This window comes from Astatotilapia calliptera, chromosome 5 (genome assembly GCF_900246225.1).
Source record: "Astatotilapia calliptera chromosome 5, fAstCal1.2, whole genome shotgun sequence".
Taxonomy (NCBI): Eukaryota; Metazoa; Chordata; class Actinopteri; order Cichliformes; family Cichlidae; genus Astatotilapia; species Astatotilapia calliptera.
In genome coordinates, this window is record NC_039306.1 from 16,964,927 (window position 1) to 16,989,863 (window position 24,937).

The following is a 24,937-nucleotide window of genomic DNA, read 5'->3' on the forward strand; positions in this document are numbered from 1 at the left end:
TTCCAGGAGTGTGCACATTTTTCTCTGTTTCCCTTAACCCCCTTCCTGATGTTGTACTCCAGCTCATGTCCACCCTGAACCTCGGTCTATTACCGTCTACGGCTGGCTCCTCTGAAGAAAGACTCCAGGGACTTTCTGAGCAGATAAAATATGGGATACAGTACACTTTCTAAGCCTGGCAGTGTTTCATTTTCATTCATTTAGCGACTGTGGCTCTCCTACGGCTTGGAAAAATATGAACACAATGACAATTTATCATTTGGCTGTAAGTGCTTAGTGCTCAAAAAACAACAATTACACCAAATTTATATAAATATCCTGTTACAAATATTCAGTAAGAGCCAGAAACAAACAAAAAAAAATCCCACTGTTCTACACTATTGACTCTTTGCAGAACAGCAGGAACAACCTGCCCTGGCACCTTTATTGTTTTTTCTTTGTTCCCATGAACGATGCAGATTAATTGCTGCAAATAAACCTGAGGTCTTTATGGCACCGCTTAGGTCAACCTCAATAAGACGCGGCCCACGTCAAATCTGTATCAAGCCTGACTGGCTCAGGGAGAGGGTAGCAACCCATTCTTTTGTTGCAGGTGTTTGGTGATCAGAAGAAAAATGCATTTCCTGAGACTGTACAGTGCAGGGAATAAAACTGCTGCTGTATTTTTCCAAAGCTCTTTTTTTTTTTAAAATACACTGCTGCAGGTGAGGGTGTTTCCTCTTGTTTTATGGCTGTTTGAATCAACCAACCCAGGTCTCATTAACTTTTGATGTTTCATGTTTTTTGTTGGGGGTTTTTAGGAGGGGAGGTAGAGCTTGTCTATCTTTAGTGCCTTTCTAAATTAGTCAATGTGAAAGTTAAACTTTGCAATCAAGAGAACATTTAAGATTATGTTTAGAGTGCTGAATCCATAAAAATGACAATTCACTCAACAACATTCATCCTAGTTCTTACCGGTGTATAGCTGTGCACACTGCCCACGCTGTTGAGATTGACGGAGGCCAGACTCTGATCAGACAGGCTGTTGTTAAGGCTGCTTCTTGGACTATCACTCCCTTCCTGGTCTGTGTTGTACAACGCCACCTGAAACGCATACACATGTGCATTAGCCTTGATGTCTTAAAAAAAAAAATAAGAAAAAAAAAAGAAAAAAAAAACCCAACCACACAAATAAATGCACTCGTACATCAGCATTCCTGGAAGAAAATTGGTGTTACAGGTAATGTTGGTGTGCAGTTTAATGATATTAGCAGTGGGAATGTGAAGCCAGGAGATGTGTGTGTGCTGCATGCAACAGCATGTCATAATTGCAGAATAGTTTTTCGCTTTACTGCGTGTGTGTGTGTGTGTGTGTGTGTGTGTGTGTGTGTGTGTGTGTGTGTGTGTGAGAGTGAGTGAGTGAGTGAGTGAGAAGAGAGAGAGAGAGAGAGAGAGAGATAGGGTGCTGCTCAACACCCTCCGCAGTCACTAAGGGGTTCCATCTGAATGTGTTAAGGGGTCTGGAGACAGCTGAGACATTCCCATCACTAAAGGTCATGCTACTGGCGATGTCAGCCACATCTGCTCACCAAGCGCAAATCCGTTTGGGACAGCTAACAAAGGATTTCAGTGCAGCCGAGACACTGACCTTTCAATGTAGGAGCGAAACTAGCCGAGGCACTTCAGGACGACAATCTTAATTATTGTCTAACAAGGTTTAGTCCTCCCGCCATTCCCCAAATAAAGTGTGCCGTCAGACAATTAAGACAGTAGTAAGAAGAATAATCCAGATAATGAATATAATGACACCCACAGAGACCATCCCATGTGCTGAGTTTTGTTTGGTGAGAAAAGAATGGCAGTAACGCGCTGGTGGTGTTGCAGTGGAAGAAGGCATGGCATTCTCAGATTTGTGTGTGCCTGTCCATGTGTGAGTGCAGCATGGTGGCTTCTGCTCATCACTGCTGCTCAACAGAGTGGGCTCTGTGCTGAGCACAATGAAACAGCAGTTGTAGTAGCCTTCAGGCAGGCAGATTGGCCCGGCTTGTCCAGCACCCTGCCTCTCAGTAGCAGCAGCAATGGACTGAAGCCTCTTGTCTTTCTGTTGAGCCACAGCGTGGCACCACAGCGGCCCCAAGGAGGTGAGGAAATTCAGGCAGCCCTGACCAGTCTTCTCTTCTCTGACTGATTGGCCGGCTGACTAATATGTTGGTGCGAATCCAGAGCACAGAGCAAGAGCTTCAGATCATATTAAGCCTTTAATATGGAGCTTGGCTTCTGCACTGATAGAATGAGATAGAAATAGTGCAATTTAAAAAAAACCAACACAACTGAACAGCGCAAATGCTGAATCCAGAGAACACTGTTTGAGGAAGAGGGGTGATGCAGAGGAAGAGGACAACAGGGGGGTGGTAAAAGAAGCTCATTAGGCAACTCTAGCCTTCTTCCACTCAGTGTGGGCCTGGCTCCAGCGTTCATTAGCGCAAAAGGGAACTCAATGAGCAGCTAAGACTGAAGGCTTAAGCACGTCTACAAACTCAGCACTACAATGCTAATCAAAAACAGCGTGCCACAGATATATAAATGTTATGTGTAATGAAGTCATAAAACAAGCTTTTAGCCTTAAGTCTCTCACCACAATCTATTTTTACACCATTCAACCATAAAGTGTGATGATTTCAAAAACCTCAGTGCTCTGTGGTTTACCCAGAACCCCCATCCCCACCCAACACCAAGTCCTGAGTGAAGATGCCTACTCAAACACGCACCGTCGCAGGCTAACACCCAGTCGCGTCTCACCCACATACATAGAAGCATGTAACATATAATAGACATACATTGCTACAGCAACGGACGTGCACAAAGGTAGAACAACACACATAAACACACAGAGGCCGAGGCAAGCGTGTTCATACAGGCAGGAGCAGCTCCACAGTAAAAACTGTGTACAGCTAGCAGGCAAGCGAGTCAGAGTTCTATTCTTAGCAGTGAATTAAGTAAAAAGCCAGAGGTGTCTTTTACATGGGGGCCTAATCTGGTGCATGAGACATGGATTATGAAATCAAAGCCCAGGTGTCTCCAACAATGCCAGCCAATGTTCGGCACAATCCCCGCATGCATGATCGCACAGACACAAGGTGACAGCGGAAGAGACACAAAAAGGGTATGAGATGCATGAAGGAGATGAGAGGAGAAGAACAACTATTCATTAGCAAGCATATTTCCAACAATCTGTCCTTGCCCCCTCTCGATCATCCACACATTAGTGCCAAAGTTTTGTAACTTTAATGCCAGTGTTTAGGATAATCTTAGAACACAATCTTTGGTGGGGGGCAAAGAAAAGTCTGAGTCTGCGTGAGAAAGACACCAAAGTGAGAGGAGAGGGAGTACAATCGTGTGAGGAATGCTAGACAGAAGATTCTTGCTGGTTCAGTAGTCGTCCTGCCAGCTTCTCCCATTGGTCTATGCGAGAAGGCGGGAATATGAGGGAGAGAGACTAGAATAGAAAGAGAGAGAGAGGAGGAAAAAAAAACAGAGAGGGAATTCCTGTGGCTTGGCATGCAGCACCGAAAGAGGCGTGGCCTGTTGTGTGTTTACAGTGTAAGACAGTGAGAAACAAGCTCTCTCTGAGGACATCAGACCTCAGATCTGTTGCTATTCCACTTTGTCTTCTGCTCGCTTTACTGCCATAACACTTTTTGTCACAATCAAATGAACAAAAGAAGACAAAACTGGCTTGAAATTGCTCAGCTGATGGGGTTTTTTGGGTGTCATTTTTATGCATGTCGGTTATTACTCGTCTAAGTTATTTAGCTGGAGGTATTCAATGGCAGGGATCCAGACTTAACTGTCAGCTCTTAACATTAGGGCCTTATTATGCAGCGGCTGGTGGTGGAGATCAGTGGAAAGTGCTTGTCTGTAGTACTCAAACAGGAAAAGGGTCATCTGTCTCCACACTTTCGCCAATGAATCTGTCTGCTACAGAAACAGCCCCTAGGTAGTTGTCACCGACATGCTCCTCAAAACAAGCAGAAACGCTTTGTAACATAAATGTGCATGCATAAAAATTACAACACACGCAGAAATATGCTCAGACTCTTGCCTTTAACTTGAAACGCAAGAGCCTCTGTCATACAAGCACTAACTCATCTTTTCTGTGAACACCCCTGTTCACGTTAAACCATACTTTTTTGTAATGCTTGCAGGAAATAAGCGACTCTTGTAGGCTTTTTAAAAGTACTCCTGAGAGCTGCCCCCACTGGGCTCAGAGGATGAGAGCTTAAGGTTAAAAAGCCTATTTAAATTTCAGAGTGAGCAGCACACTCAGAGCTAACAGCTAGCAGTCCCTGTAGCTTTGCGCTATGATGTACAAGTGTTTCCATGTTTTCACGGATGCTTAAAAAAAAAAAAAAAAAGAAAAGAAAAGAAAAAGAAAAGCCACGGAGAGCAGACAGAGCCAGCAGCCGGGGTGGTCACCTGTAGAGTGGTCACTCGGTGAGAAAACAACTTTTCGGGCGTCAACCTGCACTACAGGTGTGAATACGGAAACCCCAAATAGCATGTGGAGTATTCTGTTTCCAAATGTGCACAAGACTGTGTGCAAGTCTATCAGGTTGCAAAGGCAAGCACCAGTGTGAGCATCATATTTCCGCACTAAAGATAACAAGAGCCTGCTGCCTGTTGTTGTAGAGGAAAAAGGTACAGCAGGGCACATAGTTGTGTATTTTGGTGTGGGTTGTGATGAAGAGAAGCTTTAGGCACATGAGCATATGCTCGTGTGAAAGTGTGTGTGTGCGCGCCTGCATCTCCCCTTCACAAAAGTGCTCCTGTCTCTGTGGGGAATAGTGCTGTAGGTGGTTGGAGAAGTGGGTGGGGTCAGGGTGCAGCCGTGTAGCCAGGTGTGTGTTGGAGCTGGAGGCTGGATTGCTGGCTGTAGTACCTTGTTAGTCACAGTGTTGATTGCCAGCGTTGGAGAGGCACTTCCAGAGATCATACACTCCATCCCCAAAGACTCTGACTCTAGGCTGTACGGCGTGGAAGCCTGTGGGGGTTGGGGGCAGGGAGTGGAGGCAGAACAAAAAAGAAGTCAACGTAATCCAATTATTAAACACACGAGATCCCACTACTGCAGGAGCAACCTGTATTAAAGCTGGTAACAAATTTCATGCTGCTATCACATTCATATCCATCTGCAAGATCTGAAAACAAAAAAACAAACAGAGCTGCTTCTATGATACATCAGAGACACAACTTGATTTAGGACTTTAAAAAAAAAAAAAACTAAAAAGAAAATAGGTCTGAAACCCCAAACCCCACCGTCACCTCCCACCCAAACACATACCATATTGATGCACACGTGCAACCCCCTTGTCTTGCAGTATAGGTACACTGTTGTGAGAGATAACTCTACTGTGGCTGTCTCCCAAAACTGCTTACTGTAAGAGGAATGGCTACAAATTCATGCTAAACATAAATGAGATTTCACAAACTCTCAATTTCACTGTGTGAGACCCTTCAAGGAAGCTTTGTAGACAGGCAGGGTCTGGGGGGGGGGGGGAGGAGGGGGGCAGTAAACGTGTCCTACAGAAAACAGAGTCCTCTTCGCTTTGTGCGTGCTTTTGTGTCACACTCAAAAAACAAAGGTACTAAAAACACTAAAAACAAGGCACGCTTTGTGTATCTAAGATCACACACCTGCAATACCACAGTTTGTTGAATGAATCTGATAGTATTTGGATGCCGTGAGGCAACTACATAAACAGCATTTTAAGATTAATGGAGTCTATGTGTTTGTGTCTGGTAGAGACAACAGTGTGTGTGTGTGTGTGTGTGTGTGTGTGTGTGTGTGTGTGTGTGTGTGTGTGTGTGTGTGTGTGTGTGTGTATATATGAGTCTCCCTCGCCAGCTTGGGGAATTTCTCTTCATCGTAGCCTCTGGTCAGCCACATTGTGGAGAAGGAAGAGACGAGAGCCCCCTGTGTTGGGATGCCCAAGGGCCAGGTCAATCTGAGCAGCTCAGTAAAAACCTGTACAGCCGTACGTTAACGGGCGGATGAAGCTCATGCATAATTAAAGACAAAAGCTCCCGCTCAGAATAGCCGCTGCACACAGTTCTGCATTAATTGATGTTTGTTAAAAAAAGTGAGTGCAAAATGTAATGTATGTAATGGTTGCCTGAGGCATAGTTTATTAATAAGGAGCCCACTTCATGACAGGCTAGCGAAGCAGCATGAAGAGGTAGTTACATAAAGTCTGGATATGAACTCCTACTGAGTCTGAGTGTGTGTGTGTGTGTGTGTGTGTGTGTGTGTGTGTGTGTGTGTGTGTGTGTGTGTGTGCACGTCTGCAAGTGCTAGAGAAAGAGTGAAGGGAAAGTGGGAGAGAAAGAAGGGCAAAAGGAAAACAACACTGAGGCAGATGCAAGGTAAAGACACAAAAAAAATATACTGAACCACACAGATATTAACGCTTTAACAAGAATGAAGGAGGAGAAGGGTGTGCGTGTCTTTCTATCTATCTATCTAAATAAATGCATATTCTTGCAGAGAATGTTAAGTTTCTCCTATCAGACTCACCCGCTCTCCAGACCGCGGCCTCTTCTTTGGCCGTGTAGGCAAAGCATCCTCTTTTGGGTTGGTGTCGATGGCCCAGTAAGAGCCCTGCAGACAGAAGAAAAGCCTGTGAGATGATAAAACAGACTGCTTTCTCACATGATACCCCAGAAATTCCCCTGCATTCATTGCTGAATGGTTACAGAGCACGCAACTTTGATGGTTTGAGTATGGCTTGGGACTCTTGTCACACATCACCCCAGAATTTCATGTCATTCCCATCTTTACAACCCGCCTCTTAAATGTCAAATATCCATTAAAGTCAAGAAAAAAGTCAAATTAAAAATGGGAAAAAAGGAAAACAAACAAACGAAAGAAAAAACAAATCAGGATTAAGACATTTCCACTCTGATATCACAAACATTTTTGGCACTGAAATATACCTGCATATTCAGAACTCTTGGGCCTCATACGCTCTGTTAAAATCTGTCCTATCAGCCCGAGCCTTTATTTGAGTTGATAGCTATGTGTTAAGAGTTTGAGTGGTGTGTGGGTGGGCTTTGTTAGCAAGAAAGCCTTGGCTTTTCCTCCTCTGAGGCTGCTCCTCAATGAGAGGCTGGTGAGGGCAGCTGGTGGTGGTGAAATGCTAAGCCTTTCCTGAAGCTGTACTTCCTCAGCCTCAGGTAGTGAAGTCAGAGCGCTGCTGCCAAGGATGAAGGATCCTGCCTCAGCCCGGGAATGGAGGCAGCGCTAGCCCTGCCGTGTTGCTTTCTTCTAAGGTCTACAAAAGGCTAATCGAGGAGAGAACAGTTGGGGCTGGCTCTGGGGCTGCAGCTCGTAATTCCACAACCAGGCTGCATTATTTATCTTTGCATTCGCCCCATTTAATTTATTTTTCAATGGTGTGCCTCCTCGAAGCCAACAGCAACGCTGCTTGCAGTTGTTAAAAATGAGATTTTTACCCTAAGGCCCTGCGAGTTCTGAATTTGTTTTTAATATTTCATATGACCCCCGATAAAATCTCAATTGTCAAGAGAAAGTGAGATCAGGACCTTTAAAATTACTTCCTTAGCAGAGAGAATAATTGATATTTCTATAAGAAATTCTCTAAACAACAGGAGAGGCCATGGAACAACTGTATTTCAAGTATCTATACAATAATGCAGCATACACAATAGCCTGCTCTTGTTAAATTTAGCAAATCTGCCATTTTTGCATAAATCGCTGCTGCGACTGTTAAAATAAAAATCCAGGCTTGGTCTATATTCATCAGGGGTTAAAATTATAACTCTTCATATGAGTGTGAGGCTTTGGGGTCAATTAGTATTTTCCTGGGGGGGGATTCACAGCACAATCAGCACAAGATACAGGCTGCTTTAAAAAAAACAAAAAAAAACAAAACCCTTGTTATATGCAAAGATGAGAGAGTCTCTAAACGTAACTGCTCTCTTTCTGAGAGCTGAAATGGGCAGGTACAGATGTTTCAAAATTAAGTGTCACACAAAGAAAGCCAAGCTCTGTGGTGTTTCTCTTAATTAGGGGGGGAACAACACTTTAAGTTAACCCTCATGGGAGGGGAGTTTTTGCATTTTCCAACACCCACCCCCAGAGACTTGGCAGCAAAAAAGAAAAAAGCATATAAAGAGTCATTAAATTATTCACAAATATACAGCACAAAAAAAAAAAAAGAAAGAAAGAAAGAAAGAAAGAAAGAAAAAGGAAAAATGTAGCAATGCCAAGTGAAGTGTATCCTTGGAGTCTGGGGCAACAACAGAGGAAAGCCACACTATTTCTGCAGCAATAAAACAAAGGCAGCTGTAAAGATTTTTTTCAAGATCCTGATAACACAGGTACACTACCTGTTCTCTTCCCCTCAATGACGCAGCTTATTTTCATACATCACCATAAATTATGTCACCTGCTTCCCCTTTCATACAGGAAAGACAAACAAAGAAAGTACAGCGGCGATCCTTGCAACTCCAGGCCGAGACATAAGACCAATTAAAAGGAAGACTACTAACAGCAGCCTTCACAGGCTACATTTCTACCTCTGAGGTAGACACAGTGTGTGTGTATGTGCGCGCGCATGTGTGTGCACATGTACAACAACAACAACTGTCATCTCTTACACCATCTCAGAGACAGACACAGAGCGACATGACTCTCCTATCTCATCCAACCAGCAGTTCTCATATTCCTGCCACATTACAATATTGATGCAACATATCAAGAGCGGCTAGCGCCCCTTTGAAGTTGTCTTCGGGGGGAAGGGAGTGAGGAAAATTCCAAATTAAACATTAAGGATGCGAGCATGTTGGCCATGCATTTGGAATGGGATCCATACAGCAATAGATTATTTTGTATTTAGTGGAGCAGCTCCCAGGAGTGTCAATATCAGAGGATTACAGCAAAACATGAAATTAGCATTCAGTCCCCATCCTCTACACAGCTAGGCGTAGCTCTTCATGTGCGTGTGTGTGTGTGTGTAATTATTTGTGTGGTTCTTTAAGCATATGTACCGCACGCTCTGACATTTCCAGGATGATCTAGGTTATACCACATATGGCTACACCTATGCTCACCATCACATACATTTTGGCCTAAAGGCTCGCTATTCATGAACAACAAAGTTTATCAGCAATTGCTTCATATCAGGTTGATGTTGCGAGAGATAGATTGTGAAGAGAACGAAGCTGAAAGTGCGGGTGGTCCTTTTATGAATAATCTTGCAGAAAACAAAAGTGAAAGGCAGAGGCCTGATTTAGTTCTTGTTTTTTCTCTCAGTAGGTTCAGCTTCACTTGGAGTAAATACTTGATGGATGGCAGATTCTGGGAATGACCTAACTTGTACCCTGTTATGGCCCCATCTCTACCAGTCTGGCTTCTTCTCCTCACCCACATCTGTTGTCTGTGCCAGCACATAAAAAAAGAAGAAGTAGGAAAAAAAAGAAAAGAAAAAACTAGCCTCCCCTTATATTTGAAATGCAGTTATGTGGGGGTGGGAGGTTCATAATAGATTACGAGCATTCCATGCATTTCCAGACTGTCAAGAGTCCTGGCAGGAATTCAAAGGTAATATTTTTCTGCCAGAGATAGCACGATACACAACAGAAAAATGCTGTAATAGTGAGTTCTGCGAACTTAGGGTACTTGCTTAAAATTTTAAATATTGCATTTATTTGGCTTGCAATTACATGCAACCATAGGTGTCTGCAATTACCAGTTGATGTTTTTAAGTCTCACCTTTCCTGGGTCATCTTTGGAGCGAGGCACTTTGAGAAAACACTTGTTCAATGACAGATTGTGCCGTATTGAGTTCTGTGGGGGGAAGCAGAGAGAGAGAAAAAATGTGAGGTGAGTTAACATATCAAAAATAAAGAAATAAAAAATACAAATAGAAATCAGATCACATTAACAAGTCTGAAATATCTAAATGTGAGCAATATCACTTGTAGCGGCAAAAAGCAACTTGTTATGAACCATTTAGGTTTAGTCACCGCTCCTGCTGCTGTTTCAAAGCCATTAGATCTGGCTCACAACCATGTCTGGATTCATGTGCAGGAGATCAAATTTATGTACAATACCACCAGGACATACTATCTTTCATCACTGTCCAACAAACTGCATTATGGTTGCACAACATATCAAATTCCACCGGCGCCAAAAATAGGAGCCAGAAGGAATCCCACACTGGGATGGTTGCTGATAGCGGTGCCTGATATTAATTAATGCTTCAGCGGGCTCCTGTGGGGGCAGGAAATAAATTATGTAGATCATTCTGAAAGTTAACTCATTACAGTGTTACAAGCTACTCCACAGTGGTGAAGAGGGAGGTTCATCCAGCTGCCTGATAGGGGAGGCGAGGTGGGCTGAAGTAGCCACAAGGGCTAGAGAGCGATGCTCCAGGCCTGGGTTAACCACCAGCAGTAAGGCCCTCACATCCAGCTGGAGCCAAACCAGCTGAGGGCTTATAAGAGCCAATGGATGCACACGTTGCTCCACTCCACTTTATGGAGTGGTATTGACAGATGGTCACACTAAAAAGCTGTAGGATTCTCTGATGAGTTTAGTGGATGCAGGAGATAAGCTGAGAGGGGGCACAGGCAGAGAGAGAGTGAAAGACCCCTAAATGCAAAAGATAGGAGCTGCTTGTTCAACACCAAAGGCAATTATACCACAGGAGGGATGATAATGGCAGGCTGGTCGTAATGCTGCCAATCCTGCTCGTTAAATAATCCTGAAATGCCCGTACAATTCAGGAGAAGATTAATGCTTTTTTTTTTTTTTTTTTGTTTCCTCCAAAATAAAATATACATGGGAAACTGTCAGTGGAGTGAAAATAATTCTGCCCTTGTGTCATCCACAGGCGATGTCCGGACCTGGCCCTTAGGCCAAGAAAAGCTCCTTTACGACTCTGAGCCATGGTCACACTGTAAACTCTGAGCTGAGCTCTGCTCCCTTTGCACCACTGGCTGGTCCAATATGCCAAGGACCCTGTGGTTAAACATCCCCTAGTCATAGTCAAGGCTCAACACTTTTCTGACCCTACACTGGAGGAATAAATTTCCCACTTAAGTCGGGACAGCAGAGTCAAAGCCCTTACTGTGCCACAGGCTAAATGAGAACTTTCCAGATTACATCTTGACACTTAAAGTTATGACTTCTTTCTTTTCTTTCTTTTTTTTTTAAGTGCTTGTGCTGTAGCACTACACACTGCACTTCAAATTTATGAGGACATACAAATCTTCTGTATTTACAATAAATCTCATTGGACAAATGTGCAGGGTACTCTTAACACAACAGTATTATGATCCTCTTCTCTGCTCCACCTCTGGTCATACAGCGTATTCCAAGCAGTCCTGGATTCACTAAAATATGGCCAAAAGACTGCTTCGTGTACCCATACTGCTTTTTCTAAAAACGGGGAAGAAAAAGTCTCACTGACAGTATTTGACTGTAACAAACGGAGCATGAGGATGGTCAGGAGAAAATACGATTGCACTGAAGCTATTCTGACACATATTGTCTTTCGGTTCAATACAGCTGAGACAAATTCAAGATGGTGTTCATCTTTGCGAAGAGAAGAGCAATCCTATAGGACAGTGTGTGAAATATGAGTGAGGGTGGAGTATCACCCAAATACCTGAAGGAAAACTGAAACTCTCGAGACAAAAAGCAACAGTACAGAACACAATGGTAATAAGAGACACACATCATTCACAGGAAGGCTGTCCCACACTTGCACGCAACACTGTTGACTGAAAAATTCGAAACAAGAGACTATCAAGTGTAAAAACTGTGTTCTCCCTCCCAAAACAGGCACACAAAAAAATAACCATCTAAATCATGAACCTCAGAACCCAAAAACACTCACTGCAGAAACATATAAAACAGAAATCATGAACTGTATACAATGGAATCAGAATATTTGACAAATTTATGGTTTATTAAAATCACCCCATGCCAAAAACTTAAATTTACAACATTTTTACTACAGGAAACAAAAGACAATCATTCTGTTCTGCTCTCACACACCAGAATAAATTAATGAAAACCTCTCAAACCGCAGCATCTTGTGGTCACGCCATTATCAGGTTTTCAAAACTACTTGCAGAAGCATTCAGGGTTTCACTGTGATCAGACCCATTATGTGGTCTGAGTGAAATCCAGTTGCATGCTACACAAACGTGCACTGATATGATGCTTGAAAAACTAATCTTAAGAATCAGATCTAAAAAGTCACATAGACTTGACCAACTTGCCACGTACGCTGAGCAGTAGTGAGAGCAGCCTGACGGCCAGCAGAGGTTTTACTGAATGACTGTTTTTCCTCTCAGGTGCTCATCGCAGCCCAGCTTGTCTGCACAGCCTCTAAGCAACAGCACCGTTATAAAAGGCCTTGCCCTTTTGGTTGCAATTTGTCGCTTGCCTTTTCATATTTTGACTTTGGCCAGGATGAATAAAACAATGCGCATGCATAGTGGATGGTGACAAACACATAAGAAGTTCCCCACTTAGCCAGCCCATGCCACTTTAAAACCCAGAGACATGTCCAACAGGGGAGAGTGTGAGCCGGGACGTGTGTGATGCAAGCTCTACAACGCCATACACCCTTAAGTACCTAAAACCATTTTTCCTTCACAGCTTCTGTGTTTGCGTGTGTCACTTTGATGCCAAGGAGCCAGAAGCAGTCTGACTCGCACAGAAAGTTGGCTTTATCCATTAAGGACCTTCTACTGGGCCTAAATCATTGATACAGTCAAGTGTTCAAAGCCTGCTGTTACATCAGAAGTTTAATTTTTAATGAACTGCTTTAGACACATTTGTCTAAAGCAGAAACCACCAGGCTGCGGGTCATACGCAGGTGAGGGGGTATCGGAACAAAAGGGGGGATGTTATAATATTACAACAGCACAAGAAGAAAAAGCTAAACAAAAAACACAGAAAAGACAAAAGTCACTGTATTTGATAGGTCATAGCTTCTTTGCTAATGGGAAGAGAGAGTGGGGAGGAAGACAACAACAGGCTGATGAAAAATTACTGCCAATTACCACTAACTATATAAACAGTATGTCACTGTTTGAGCTGCAGGTCTTTACTTTTAGACAGTGGGCTATAAGTTGGTATAAAGACATAAGTGGCTCAACAGCAGAGGGAAATAAAGTAGGTGGAAGAGGTCAGAGGGTGTTAACAGTTGTACACAAAGTGAGTCAGACAGAGCTCACTGCAGGGGTCCTGCCCAAGTGCTGCCCAGCATCTACCTGCAGCCCCCACAGAGCACTTCATATCCAACCTCAGTACAAACCTGTGTCTGTGTGTGTGTCCATGCATGTGGGATGCCTCCTACACACCTAAGAAAGAAAGAAAAAAACAAAACAAAAACCCAACACACACACACAGGAACGTGTCTCCTAACAAATGGCGGTGATTTAACACACCAGGACAGCAGTGGAGGCGTAAGCAGCGCCGCCCTCGCTGTCCCCCCTGCTGAGGAGCGCTGCAGCTCAGCAGAAAGGACCGCCAGGGGAAAGTAGGTCAGGCTGACCTCTGCGCTCGGCATGTCAAACGTTCAAAGTGAGCTAAAGGGACAGACCATGTCAGAGCCCTGCTCCTCACAGCTGGGGAGGAGGAGCCACCCCACGCACATGGTCAGGGACCCAAGGGAGTGGACTCGGCATGCTGGGACAGACATGCGTATGCACACATACCAGTTATGACACAGGGACGAACACAGAGGGAGAGGAAGAGTCACACTGTGCTCTAGCATCAATAAATCAATGCCACTGTATGGGCCTTACTAGTTTCAAACCATCTTTCTATAACTTGAGCAAAAGTGGAGGGGGGAGGAAAAAAAAGGGAAAAATGAATTGTATGTGGGCTCTAACCAACCAACACTCTTCCCATTCTTCTGTTTCCCACAACTAACAACAAAGACATATTAGCCCATTTCTAAGTTTATCCGAAGCATTCCAGAGACCAAGTGAGAGCTGAGATGACCTGGAGGTGCTCTTAAAGTGTTTCGATTAAACTCCATCGGAGAGAAACTTAAATGCTGCTGGATTTGCTGCCTTTGTGATCAAAGTGTTCTCTGTAGCATTGCAGTTTGTGGGAAAATAAGCGGGGGTAAACGTTGTCAGGAGCCAGTGGTTAAACATTACAGTGACCTTCATCACAGTGGCTGCTCATAAAGGCAAACATTCCCAATAAAAAATAAAAAAATCATTCCAGAGTTCAATTTACATTTTTACAAAAGAGCAGGTCTTCAGAGAAAACGTAAAAGCAGGCAGTTTCAAGCTGAATGTAAGGAGAGGTTAGTTCAGGTGACACTGCCTACGCATTCCCAGCATCCTTCCAGTTTTAAGTTTATCCCATTTTGTATGAAATCAACATGTCTTTTCACATTAACAATGAAAAAGAAGACAGAATGTACCACAGGGCTTTTAGAGTAGGAAAAAAAATAGCCATGTAAAAATACTATTCAGGCCTATTGCCACATTTAATATCTTGTATGAAGCATCTGTACAGAAGAGGGAGAGGAGAACGACAAATCAGACAAACTAAAGCAAACACCCTTGCAAATACTATCGCTAAAAAGATGGGACCTCAACCTCTGACTGACCTGTTACCAAGTCTGAATGACGAACCAATACAAAAGACTTGAGCTATTGCTGAGATGGATGCTTCAGATCTGTTCAGAAATAGAGAAATACGATCTCGTGGGTGAATGAATTGTAAGAGGGAGGGAAATAGCTGGTTATTGAGTGGATGAGTGAGTAAAACAAATGGAAAGAAGAGACTTAAAGATAGACCATACAGGGAGTGCAGAATTATTAGGCAAATGAGTATTTTGTCCACATCATCCTCTTCATGCATGTTGTCTTACTCCAAGCTGTATAGGCTCGAAAGCCTACTACCAATTAAGCATATTAGGTGATGTGCATCTCTGTAATGAGAAGGGGTGTGGTCTAATGACATCAACACCCTATATCAGGTGTGCATAATTATTAGGCAACTTCCTTTCCTTTGGCAAAATGGGTCAAAAGAAGGACTTGACAGGCTCAGAAAAGTCAAAAATAGTGAGATATCTTGCAGAGGGATGCAGCAGTCTCAAAAGTGCAAAGCTTCTGAAGCGTGATCATCGAACAATCAAGCGTTTCATTCAAAATAGTCAACAGGGTCGCAAGAAGCGTGTGGAAAAACCAAGGCGCCAAATAACTGCCCATGAACTGAGAAAAGTCAAGCGTGCAGCTGCCAAGATGCCACTTGGCACCAGTTTGGCCATATTTCAGAGCTGCAACATCACTGGAGTGCCCAAAAGCACAAGGTGTGCAATACTCAGAGACATGGCCAAGGTAAGAAAGGCTGAAAGACGACCACCACTGAACAAGACACACAAGCTGAAACGTCAAGACTGGGCCAAGAAATATCTCAAGACTGGTTTTTCTAAGGTTTTATGGACTGATGAAATGAGAGTGAGTCTTGATGGGCCAGATGGATGGGCCTGTGGCTGGATTGGTAAAGGGCAGAGAGCTCCAGTCCGACTCAGACGCCAGCAAGGTGGAGGTGGAGTACTTGTTTGGGCTGGTATCATCAAAGATGAGCTTGTGGGGCCTTTTCGGGTTGAGGATGGAGTCAAGCTCAACTCCCAGTCCTACTGCCAGTTTCTGGAAGACACCTTCAAGCAGTGGTACAGGAAGAAGTCTGCATCCTTCAAGAAAAACATGCTTTTCATGCAGGACAATGCTCCATCACACGCGTCCAAGTACTCCACAGCGTGGCTGGCAAGAAAGGGTATAAAAGAAGAAAAACTAATGACATGGCCTCCTTGTTCACCTGATCTGAACCCCATTGAGAACCTGTGGTCCATCATCAAATGTGAGATTTACAAGGAGGGAAAACAGTACACCTCTCTGAACAGTGTCTGGGAGGCTGTGGTTGCTGCTGCACGCAATGTTGATGGTGAACAGATCAAAACACTGACAGAATCCATGGATGGCAGGCTTTTGAGTGTCCTTGCAAAGAAAGGTGGCTATATTGGTCGCTGATTTGTTTTTGTTTTGTTTTTGAATGTCAGAAATGTATATTTGTGAATGTGGAGATGTTATATTGGTTTCACTGGTAAAAATAAATAATTGAAATGGGTATATATTTGTTTTTTGTTAAGTTGCCTAATAATTATGCACAGTAATAGTCACCTGCACACACAGATATCCCCCTAAAATAGCTAAAACTAAAAACAAACTAAAAACTACTTCCAAAAACATTCAGCTTTGATATTAATGAGCTTTTTTGGGTTCATTGAGAACATGGTTGGTGTTCAATAATAAAATTATTCCTCAAAAATACAACTTGCCTAATAATTCTGCACTCCCTGTATAGCTGAGCACAGGTTGGTGTACAGCTGAATTAACCAGAGCTTTTGCTGAAAAGAAGGGCCAATGTCATATTAGACAGTAGCAAAACGGCACAATTTAATAACCATGTATATAATATTCAATGTGGATCTGAACAATAAAGCATTTCTTTCTTCAAGCATTTGCTACGTGACCACAATCCTGATGTCTGCACTCAATACCACGTCAGTAAAATGACTGGCAAAATAAAAAACTCCAATTCTGCTGAAAATGAAAATGAATTTAAAAAATACATGATATTTAAAAAAAAAAAAAATAATAATAGAAAATTCATCAACAATTGCAAAGCATATTAGAACCTGAGTTTCCAACAAAGAGGACAAAATGAGTACTGAAATTATTTGCAACCAATAAAAAAACAAATATTGAAAAAATAAATGTTTTTAATGATAAAAAGGAAGATTTCTCAAATGTGGTTGGTAGCATTGCAAAATATATGATAACCTGACTCTTTTTATTTTTAATATAAACTTTTTTAATATAATTTAATGAGCATTCTCATCATTTGCAAACACGTAGTGAAAGAAAACAAACAAAACTAATCGGCATGTTTATTGATAATTAACCTAAACCCAGTTTATCGCTGCAATAAATACCATTGTGTTACATAAAGGGTGTGTAACCTGCTGCTCTGGAGCCACATGTGGTTTTTTTCTCCACCACCTCCACTGGCTCCCTGTGACATCCATTTAAAAAACAAAAAAACAAATAGTGAATATGTCAATGAACAATGGTTTACTTTTTTTTTTTTAGCACCCTCCATTTTTTCTATCATTACTTCAAATAATTATTTACATTCTCCAACTGTAAAAACATGTAGCCTATAGACTGACTTTTTTTTGTAATGTTTCATCATATTTTCTGAACCTCAGTGGCAGTGTTTAGCAAGCATAGAAATGCTGCAACTTGCCTTAAGTATGGAGTTCATGTTCAAAAAAAGAAAAAATATGGAGTAAAACAGAAATAAAGAACAGTGCATTCACTGCCAATGCTTCCTGGTATTCTCGATGTGTAATCAGACTTTTGCCAAAATTAAATTAATACTGCCCACCCCTCACTTTTACTATTTTAAAGCTATTAGGATAATAACTGTTTCATTTATTATCAAGTACAGATTGCACTTGCTTGGCTACTTTTAATTTGATTAATTTTCACAAACGCAGGCAAGACTGATAGTGACCTGCATAGCTTTATATCTGTTTCAAAGTAGGCCTGTACGTGCCAATTTTAGTGACCCTATTGATTTTCTTCCTCCACGTTACAGTTGTTCTTTTTTGTAGTAAACATAACATAAAAAGGCAAACTATTTTCATTGTTTTTTAATATTCTAAATGGAAAAAACAGAACATTGTAAACTAGCTGTAGTTAAACAGACCGTGTCACCTCCATCCTAAGGCTGAAATGTGAAATAATTTTTTTTCTGGTCAAAAATTGCTCAAAACTGGCTCTACTGATGTTGCTTAACCCTATATAAAACAAATATCAGAATACAATAACACTTCACATTGTAGTACTACTGGTGTTGAAGCAATTTCCACATTTGCCTAACAAGCAGAAGATCCCCGGTTCGATCGTAGGAGGAAACAAAACCATTTGCGGTCACAACAGGAAGCGCATCCACATGTAAAAATCTACCAAATCAACTACGCAGAGCTACCTGCTGCGATGCCCCTTGTGACAAGGTAAGACCCAAAAGTAGCTTTTATTATATAAATTTTTAATTCTATTTGAGTCAAAAATCTAATATACATAGTATTTTTCAAAAAAATACAATATGCATGCATTTAAGATATGCTGTGGCAGATTTTACTACTAGTACTATTACAGCATGAGGAGTGAATGGGAAGGAAGGAAGGAAGGAAAAAAGAAAGACAATGGGTGACAATAAAGAGCAGTAAGAAGTGATAACACAGCTCAAAAAGAAGGAAATGGGAAGTGAATCTGTACAGAAACAGTAACACACACACACACACACACACACACACACACACACACAGGTAGATTACTGTATTTTTAGGCCTTTGTTATTTCATATGGACCCTGTGACATGCCCACCAACACAGAACATACTCCTCAGCCTCGGGGATCTGCACCGAGGCCACGAATGTAGCACCTTCGCTGTCTATTTGTAGTGGGTGTGGGAAGGCATGTGGGATGCCACAGCATTTGCTCAGCTAGGCACTGCTAAAAAAATGCTTAAAAAACATCCTCGGACACACATACACAGGTAGAAGAAGGTAGGTTTGTCCAGGTGCACCAGATGAATCAGCTAGCTACAGTAGGAGAGCTGTAGCCTTAAGGATGTTGAAACAAGGTTCTTGTGATTGATTTGATGAAAATCCGCTATGTGATGACAAAGGAGCTGTATTCTTCACTTTCAGCGTTCTGAACATTAAAACCGCCACCCCCCTCCCCCTCCTGTTTTATCCCAGACCCTCAAAGAAGTGAGACAAACATTTGCTTTGCTAGCGGCTGTGAAGTTGAGTCTTTGGCTTCAGTGACACAAGTATTTTCATTAAGCACCTATTACAGACACATCTAATTCTATTTAGCTCTACCTAAAGCCTTGCTGAGTACAATGACCCCTCCCTTGCTGACACTATACTGTCAGACTCAAGAAGACTGCCAACACAAGCCGCCCAACACACTGTGAAGCTCTCTTACATCTACCACAGCTACCAAGAGACCTAAAGCCCACACTCAAATACCAATGAAGTCAACTATAACGATTTTCAACTCATTTTTTAAAAAACCATCTTCAAAGGAATTTGATCTGCCTCCCTTGGCATCTAGTAGTAATGTGTTGGCATGCTGGGCTTTAAATCCCTTAGTCTCTGATCTTTACTCACTTGTATGTACTTTTAATAAAACATGAAGAGTGTGCTTGCTTGCCACAGAAAAAATACATGCCAAGGTGAAATCTGTCATAAATATAATAACCTGTTATATAGTGGTAGGAGATCATTGTAAGTCTATGTCCATAACGCAGAGGAAAGAAAAAAAAACCAAAAGAAAAAGGCACACAAGAACAATCTAAATGATGACTAACTTTTGCTATCTATACTCAGGTCATCTAGTGTGGCACACTGAGGTATTATAGTAATTAAAACTCAACAGCCACTTCTGCAGAATGAGATGACACTATGGGGAAATTGTATTTTTCTCCCTCCCCTCCATAACAGTGAGCATTTGGCTAAATTAAACTCATTTTTCATTGGCAGACTCATATAATGAGGGCAATACATGCAAGAAAGAAATTAGCTTGATAAGCAATTACACGTGTGGAATCAAAAAGGACATGCTATCGCGAGTGGTGAGAACAATGACAGCCAAGGGGAGAGAGAGTGGAGAAAAAAAGTCCTTCACAAGATTTTGTTACAAAAGATGCTTGGACTTTAGCTGGATTTGAAACACAATTAATGACGGTAACAATAAAAACAAAGAAAGAGGGGTAGAAAAAAAAGTGAAGGCTGTTAAAGTCCAGCACGCCTATCTACAACAACATTAGCCTGTGCCAGGCCACACTGGACCCAGCTGTCTGCATATTAACCACACATTAACCAACGAAATGAGCACACAGAAGAAGCTTTAGCTTACCTGCTTATTCTGATAGCTTGGCTTCATCTACAACACCAAGGAAGCAAAAGCAATCCAACTTTATCTGCCAAGTAATTTTGCTGAATGTAATCCAAGGATACTGCATCCTATAGAGCTCAGACAATAGGCTGAGCCAACATAAAACCCCCATAGTTCTCCAGTGGCATATAAGAAGTTTATGAATGCTGCACCAAGGATGTTCGCTTTTCAACAGACGCAGAGGGGTTAGAGACCAAAAGCTCCAATATAAATGTTCTGAACTCAATCTCACTCAGGCACTTGCACCCACATTCCCTTTTCTGACTCTGTATGTGTGCGTGTTTGTTCCCTTTAAGGCTAACCTTGGAACGGACCTACAGAAATTAAAGGGGAAAAAAAAACAACTTCTGCATTATTTTCTAGGTGCACTCGAGGTTACAGGCCTGGCTTGAATGCTGCGTTTGAAATTCGAGCATTTCCCTTATAAATTGGGAGGCGGTCACTGCAGATTTGAAAAGCTGTGGGGGAAATTTTCACTTAATGCAACACTGAATGGCAGGTCACACTACAACAAAAGCCCTGAGCCACTCATATGAGGCCTATTTGATCACAGTCCCTCAGAGAGCTATCTGTCTTTGTCTCACTTTCTTTTTTCCTGCCGATATTTGTAGCTCTCCTGCTCTGTCTCTCTCTCTCTCACCTCTTTCTCTTTCCCTCTCTCTCTCTCTCTCTCTCTCTCTCTAGCATGCTCAAAACCAACCGCACACTGTCAAAACACTTTGCACAACCTCTAGTGTTGCTGCACTTGCCACACTACTGCAGGGTGCAGAAATGTAGCATGATTCCATTAAGTGGATTATTTGAGAACATCTCTGACCTTCGACAGGGTTGTCATTGGCAATGAACCAGGAAGAATTATGAAAAAATGATGATGGGTCTGACCTCTTTGGAAATTGGCAGGACTGAGTGATAGTAAACAGAGTTCAGCAGCAAACCAGTCGACACAACACAGAGGCTCGAAAAAGAAAGTTTGAGACATGACAAGAGTAAAAGCATGCCAAGAAAATAAAGGTTACGCAAAAATATCTACAGAATCGGGAATCCGGAACCTGGACTGTCTAAGGCTACGTTCACACTGCAGGTGAAAGCGCATCAAATCCGACTTTTTTGACCCTATGCGACCCATATACGATCATGGTATGACAGTGTGAACGGCACAAATCCGATATTTTCAAATCTGATCTGGGTCACTTTCGTATGTGGTACTGAATCCGATACATATCCGATGTTTTAGAAAGCGACTGCTGTTTGAATGGTCATGTCGCATTAAATCCGTCTTTTACGTCAGTGACACAAGACAGACGTCAATTATCAGTGCCGGAGAAGCGCCCGATAAGACATCGCGAACGCTTCCTGGCCATCCAGTGTAGATGTTAGTGAAACTGTTGGGAAGACAACGTTGGAGAAACGTGAACATTTTATTTGTACTGTATAATCTACAGATTTTGACAGAAATTTCCAACAATCCTTTGAAGCACCGCTCGTCTCTAAAACAGCAATTAGGATCATTGTTAGGCCATATGTAAGTAACAGAATAACTTTATAACTTAAAGCAAAATTGGGAAACGTAAAGTCCGAAACAAGTCTTAATATTAAGGGCCATCAGTCAAACAGTACTGTTTGGTCTGCGCGTTGTGTGTGACGTCTTCTTTTGCGCATGCGGGCCGCTTTGAGCGTTCTCACTAGAGCACGTTTGCTTTTACATTTTATTTGTAGTGTGAACAAGCAGACAAAAAAAAAAAAAAAAAAAAAAAAAAAAAAGTGATTTAATCAAAAAATCTGAATTGAGCATTAAGACCTGCAGTGTGAACGTAGCCTAAGAGGCAATCAAATGGGTTCATTAGTTTTATAGCAGTGTCACTGTACCCTGGATAAAAATATTATTAAAGTGATAAAAAAAATTTAATAAAAGAATGGTATTAGACATGCTCTAACATGGTGTACTTATTTTTTATTTTATTACAGTGATCAATGAGAAATCGAATAAAAATGATGACCACTCTGGTTAACCGAGGCTTAAATCTGACAAATATTCTAATCATTTAATTTTAAATAAGTAATGCACATCTGAAAAAAAAAAAAATCAGACCAATTAAATGCAGCTTACATTTGAGTATTACAGGTATTTTACTTTAATTCTTACAATGACCCATTCAAATGTGAAATTATATTTAATGGTATTTCCTTTACAGCAGTCCAAGTATGCTTACTGCTTAAAGGTTACAACTGATAATTAAAGATAAAGATATGAGATAAATCTAATCCCAGTCTCTGCTCTAGCAGGTAACAGATGGACAGTTTGATTTCCTACCAAGGCAATTTCGTGAATTAAAATGATAAAAATTTAAAATAAGCGCGAGAAGACGTCGGGAAGTTTTAGTGAAGGGTCATTTTAAAAATCACTGTTACCATATGGCTCAAACCTCGTCTGTCTACTGACTCTCACATACTTTACGTCTGAAGTCATCACAAATTATGCCCAGCCTTAAGGAAACAAAAATAATTGACAGATTCTCAAATGGAGAAAAAGATGTAACGCATAACTGTAAGCGTGGTCACTCGAGACAAAAATGGGAAACTGGTACAGTACAGCCTGACATATCAGCAAAGACAGCCGCCTTACTCGCTGCTGTAAATTGAGTGTAGTTTTCTGAGCGACAATGGCTCGCGCTTTTCTCCTGTGCTACACAGGGCGCTCTCACCCCCCTCTTCCTTCACCACTGCAGAGGCAGCACAAGGCCATGAAAGATTGGAGGCAAAGTGACGTCCTCCGGTTTATCCTCCCTGAAAGCCTTCGCATGCTCTCAGTTCCACATGAGGGATCTGATGAAAGCCGTTTGTCAGTACGCCACTTAATTATCAGCCAGAAGAGGAGCCTCTGATGCTATCCTCTGACAATGGCTCACAGCAGCCTGCTGACTACAGTGCCCACTAACAATGAAGAACTGACTGCAGCTACTAATGGTGACGGGGTAGTGCCAACTGTCCTCTTAAGAGTTAGACAAATTAAGTAACAGCACAGAAAGCCTTTTCTGCGCCGTTACTTCAGCGCATATTATTTTCTTCACAGGCCGATGTAGAAAGCAGCAGATTTTTCCCATCTGCAAATATAGGCTGCAAAATGCGATGCTTGGAAGATAAAATGCAAAACAGAAGTCCTACTTAAAAACACATTATATCATGCTGAGGAAAAAAAACCAAGACATTTTGACCTTTTATTGTTCCTGCATGTCTACACAAACATTATGCAGCTCATGCAGATGCTCAATATGCAAGATTCCATCAGACTACAAAATAAAGTCTCTTAACTGTAGTCATATTCTTTGACTTGCCAACAAAAAGGGACTTTAAGCACTGCTAATTCAAATGCAGCCATCCAGTGACTTATGGTACAGTTAAAAAGGCATGCAAGGAAGAAAATGGGTGGTGCAGTGGTTAGCGCCATTGCCTCACAACCAGAAGGTTCCTGGTGTGGAGTGTGCATGTTCTTCCTGGGCCTTTATTACACACTGATACTGAAGTGTGTGACTGTGTGTCTGCTTTTGTTGGCCCTGTGATAGACTTGTGACCTGCTCAGGGTGTACCCTGCACCTCACCCTATGACAGCTCTGACCTCAAGTTGGATAAGCAGTAAGGAAACTGCTTAAGAACTTATTCAACGTGAGCATGTTTGATGACTCTATTAGTTTGATATTGCAGTGTTTACATGCCAAGTGGCTAGGCTGTTTATTTCATCCTCCAATGCTTACATTTTCTTATACGGTATGTCACACAATTTAATGTTACATTTGCTTAAATTGCCCTAAAGTATTTGAGTATACTTGTACCGTTGTGCAGTAGCCTTCCAGTCAAGCACCATTCACTGTCATCCATGTGATGAGATTCTTAGTTTTTTGTTGGTTGTTTTTTGTTTTTGTTTTTTTTTGGGGGGGAGGGGTTCTGCAGTGACGAAATCTGTAAGGGAATGGCAAAAAGCAAGCCTCATTCTCGCTAACAAACTCTGGGAGGGGGAAAAAAGAAGAAGAAAAAAGGCCTAAGAAAAGACTTTCCTCTGCAATATGTATCAGATTTGATTTCCTTCTGAAAGGAAATCACAGACCCACCCTACAGTCCATTAGCCAAGTTAATGCAGAGCTGCCAGACTTGCTGACCCATTAATAATACATTGCAGTGGTCAAAAGAGGCCAGACACCTCCGTGCACCCCTTCATCCCTCTACACAGCCACATTAATGGACTAATTCAGATGCAATTAACTGGTGGGGAGAGGCTGTGGCCTTGCGGCTGGTGGAGCACAAGCTGAAGGGCTTAGAGCCAGGGCTTGGATTATAATCACTGTGAGCACACACATGAACACACACATTTACAAAACAATTTTGAAAGAAGCCAACACAATTAGCAGTAAAAAAAAACACAAAAAAAACAGTGTAGCTTTTCCTATTGAATATCCAAAGTGAAGCCACCCCTTTTATATAGGATGATCCGATCATAATACAGAAATATTTTGGCCACACCAGCAGGGCTTATATTCTGCGAGGTCCTTCCCTATAGCACATCTGCATGAGACGACAAAGCGTGAATTGCTTACGCCGCCCTGTGTTGCGACTTCGTTTCACTGCTTTCCTTTGTACGTTTGTCCATTACAGCAAGTTTCATTCAATAATGCGGCTGCGGAAACTTGCTCTTTCAGATGTGACGTTGACAAATGAGCAATTACAGGAGCGATATTCACGTGTCCCATTTGTGGCCGGCATGACCCGCGATTAGCCTTGCTGATACTGAATGGTAGATGCAAGAGCTGTGGCTGTCAATACAGGCGCCTGTGAAGGCGGCACGGCTCATTCTGGCATGTCATCCATC

General features: G+C 42.1%; 1 protein-coding gene across 3 annotated transcripts in view; it reads right to left on the bottom strand.

Moving 5' to 3' along the window:
• Positions 1-24,937, bottom strand: part of foxj3 (forkhead box J3) — a 94,717-nt gene that overhangs the window by 11,496 nt on the left and 58,284 nt on the right. For all 3 annotated transcript variants that reach the window (XM_026167618.1, XM_026167616.1, XM_026167617.1), the window contains 4 exons: positions 9,773-9,847; positions 6,554-6,637; positions 4,919-5,020; positions 955-1,083 (listed from right to left, as the gene is read on the bottom strand). In XM_026167618.1, the coding sequence (XP_026023403.1) occupies positions 955-1,083; positions 4,919-5,020; positions 6,554-6,637; positions 9,773-9,847 (390 nt within the window). The remainder of the gene's footprint in view (positions 1-954; positions 1,084-4,918; positions 5,021-6,553; positions 6,638-9,772; positions 9,848-24,937) is intronic.